Source organism: Melanotaenia boesemani, chromosome 10, assembly GCF_017639745.1.
Source record: "Melanotaenia boesemani isolate fMelBoe1 chromosome 10, fMelBoe1.pri, whole genome shotgun sequence".
Classification (NCBI taxonomy): Eukaryota; Metazoa; Chordata; class Actinopteri; order Atheriniformes; family Melanotaeniidae; genus Melanotaenia; species Melanotaenia boesemani.
The window spans coordinates 4,964,132-4,965,941 of NC_055691.1; the positions used below are offsets into that span (position 1 = coordinate 4,964,132).

Sequence of the window (1,810 nt, forward strand, 5' to 3'; positions counted from 1 at the left end):
CTACAAACCAAGAACATGACCAAACTAATCATAACAAAAACCAAAATCCTAAACAATCAAAACACCCACCAAAACCCAGAAACCGTGACAGAACCCCCCCCTCAAGGGCCGGATACCAGACGGCCCAACAAAGTCCACAAAAGAGAAAAACCCCAAGCAGGCCACCCAGGGCGGGCGGAGGGGGCCCGGAGGAGGGACCGACCAAAACAAGACAGGCCCCAGGACAAAGTTCAGGGGGAGCCACCTGGAGGCAGAACAGACGGCAGGAGTAGGTCAGGAGGCCGGCCGGGGGGCCGGACGGACCGGGGCAGAACCTCCGGAGGACGACCCGGAGGCCGCGCAGACAGCAGGCTCCGGCCAGGAGGCCGGACGAACCGGGGCAGAACCTCCAGAGGACGACCCGGAGGACGCACAGACAGGTTTCCAGGCAAACGGGCAGGCTTGGACTGGCGCTCTGGAGGACGGGCAGGCTTGGACTGGCGCTCTGGAGGACGGGCAGGCTTGGACTGGCGCTCTGGCGGCGGACGGGCAGACTGGATCTCCGGCGGCGGACGGGCAGACCGGAGCCCTGGCGGCGGACGGGCAGACCGGATCTCCGGCGGCGGACGGGCAGACCGGATCTCCGGCGGCGGACGGGCAGACCGGATCTCCGGCGGCGGACGGGCAGACCGGAGCCCTGGCGGCGGACGGCCAGTCCGGAGCCCTGGCGGCGGACGGGCAGACTGGAGCTCTGGGTCGGGCACCAGTAGTGGGTAAGGGGCGTCTCGACCCGAGACCCCCTCGGAAACAGGAATCAGAAGAGAAGCATCACCACTGAAGACCACCTCAGGAACAGGAATCAGAAGAGAGGCGTCACCACTGGAGACCCCCTCAGGGACAGGGACCAGAAGAGAGGCGTCACCACTGGAGACCCCCTCAGGAACTGGGACCAGAAGAGACGGGCAGGACCTGGGCACCGGCGTGGGACGCCGAAGAGCTGGGCAGGACCTGGGCACCGGCGTGGGACGCTGCAGAGCAGGGCAGGACCTCGGAGCTGGCGTGGGACGCTGCAGAGCAGGGCAGGACCTCGGAGCTGGCGTGGGACGCTGCAGAGCAGGGCAGGACCTCGGAGCTGGCGTCGGACGCCGCGGCGCAGGGCAGGACCTCGGGGCAGGTGTGGGACGCTGAAGAGCTGGAGCAGACCTGGGAGCAGGCGTGGAGAGCTGGGGCACTGGAGCAGACCTGGGAGCAGGCAGGACCTCCGCAGGCTGCGCAGACAGGTTCTCCGCAGGCTGAGCTGACAGGTTCTCCGCAGGCTGAGCTGACAGGTTCTCCGCAGGCTGAGCTGACAGGACCTCCGCAGGCTGAGCCACTGGAGCTGGAGGTGAAACTGGAGGCGTGGGCCTGGGAGCCCGTGACGACACCCGTGACCGTGGAGCTGATGGCGTCACTCGAGACGTGGACCGAGGAGCTGGTGTCGACCTCCGAGACCTGGCCTGCCCCAGTGGTTTTGGGCTAATCGCCAGTCTGGTTCCCCAGAACGGCGACCACTCTGGATATTCCAGCGGCTCAGGCTCCGTGTCCAGTCCAAGGAGCATTCCCACCAGTTCATTTGACGTCATGTACTCGATGGGCTGCCGCCCCTGGTGCCTGGACGTCCTCCTCCTCCTGGACCTTGTGGGAGGAGGATCAGGAAACCACAGGTCTGGCTCCTCCACCGTTGGGAACCAGTCAGCATCCTCAGAACCGTAAAACTGATACCAAGCCATCAAACCTGCTGGGTCCAGTTGTGGTCAGATCCTACTGTCACGAATGGAGGTGGAGGTGAGGA

The 1,810-nt window shown here is 65.4% G+C and overlaps 1 protein-coding gene across 1 annotated transcript; it reads right to left on the reverse strand.

The window, feature by feature from the left end:
- Window positions 1-230: 230 nt before the first annotated feature.
- Window positions 231-1,810, reverse strand: LOC121647487 (serine/arginine repetitive matrix protein 1-like). Its single transcript, XM_041996991.1, has 4 exons — window positions 1,368-1,810; window positions 1,066-1,214; window positions 589-779; window positions 231-244 (listed from the first exon to the last, which is right to left on the reverse strand). Exons 1-4 carry the CDS (start codon window positions 1,746-1,748, stop codon window positions 231-233), a joined length of 735 nt encoding a protein of 244 aa, XP_041852925.1. The 5' UTR covers window positions 1,749-1,810.

What these genes read in the sequence shown, in the direction of transcription:
- LOC121647487 (XM_041996991.1), bottom strand. Translation starts at nt 1,748, where the DNA reads ATGGCTTGGTATCAGTTTTACGGTTCTGAGGATGCTGACTGGTTCCCA. An exon ending in CCAGGCCCACGCCTCCAGTT is followed by an intron (nt 1,215 to 1,367) that starts TCACCTCCAGCT and finishes CCCAGGTCTGCT; the next exon opens with CCAGTGCCCCAGCTCTCCAC. An exon ending in CGTCCCACGCCAGCTCCGAG is followed by an intron (nt 780 to 1,065) that starts GTCCTGCCCTGC and finishes CCTGTTTCCGAG; the next exon opens with GGGGTCTCGGGTCGAGACGC.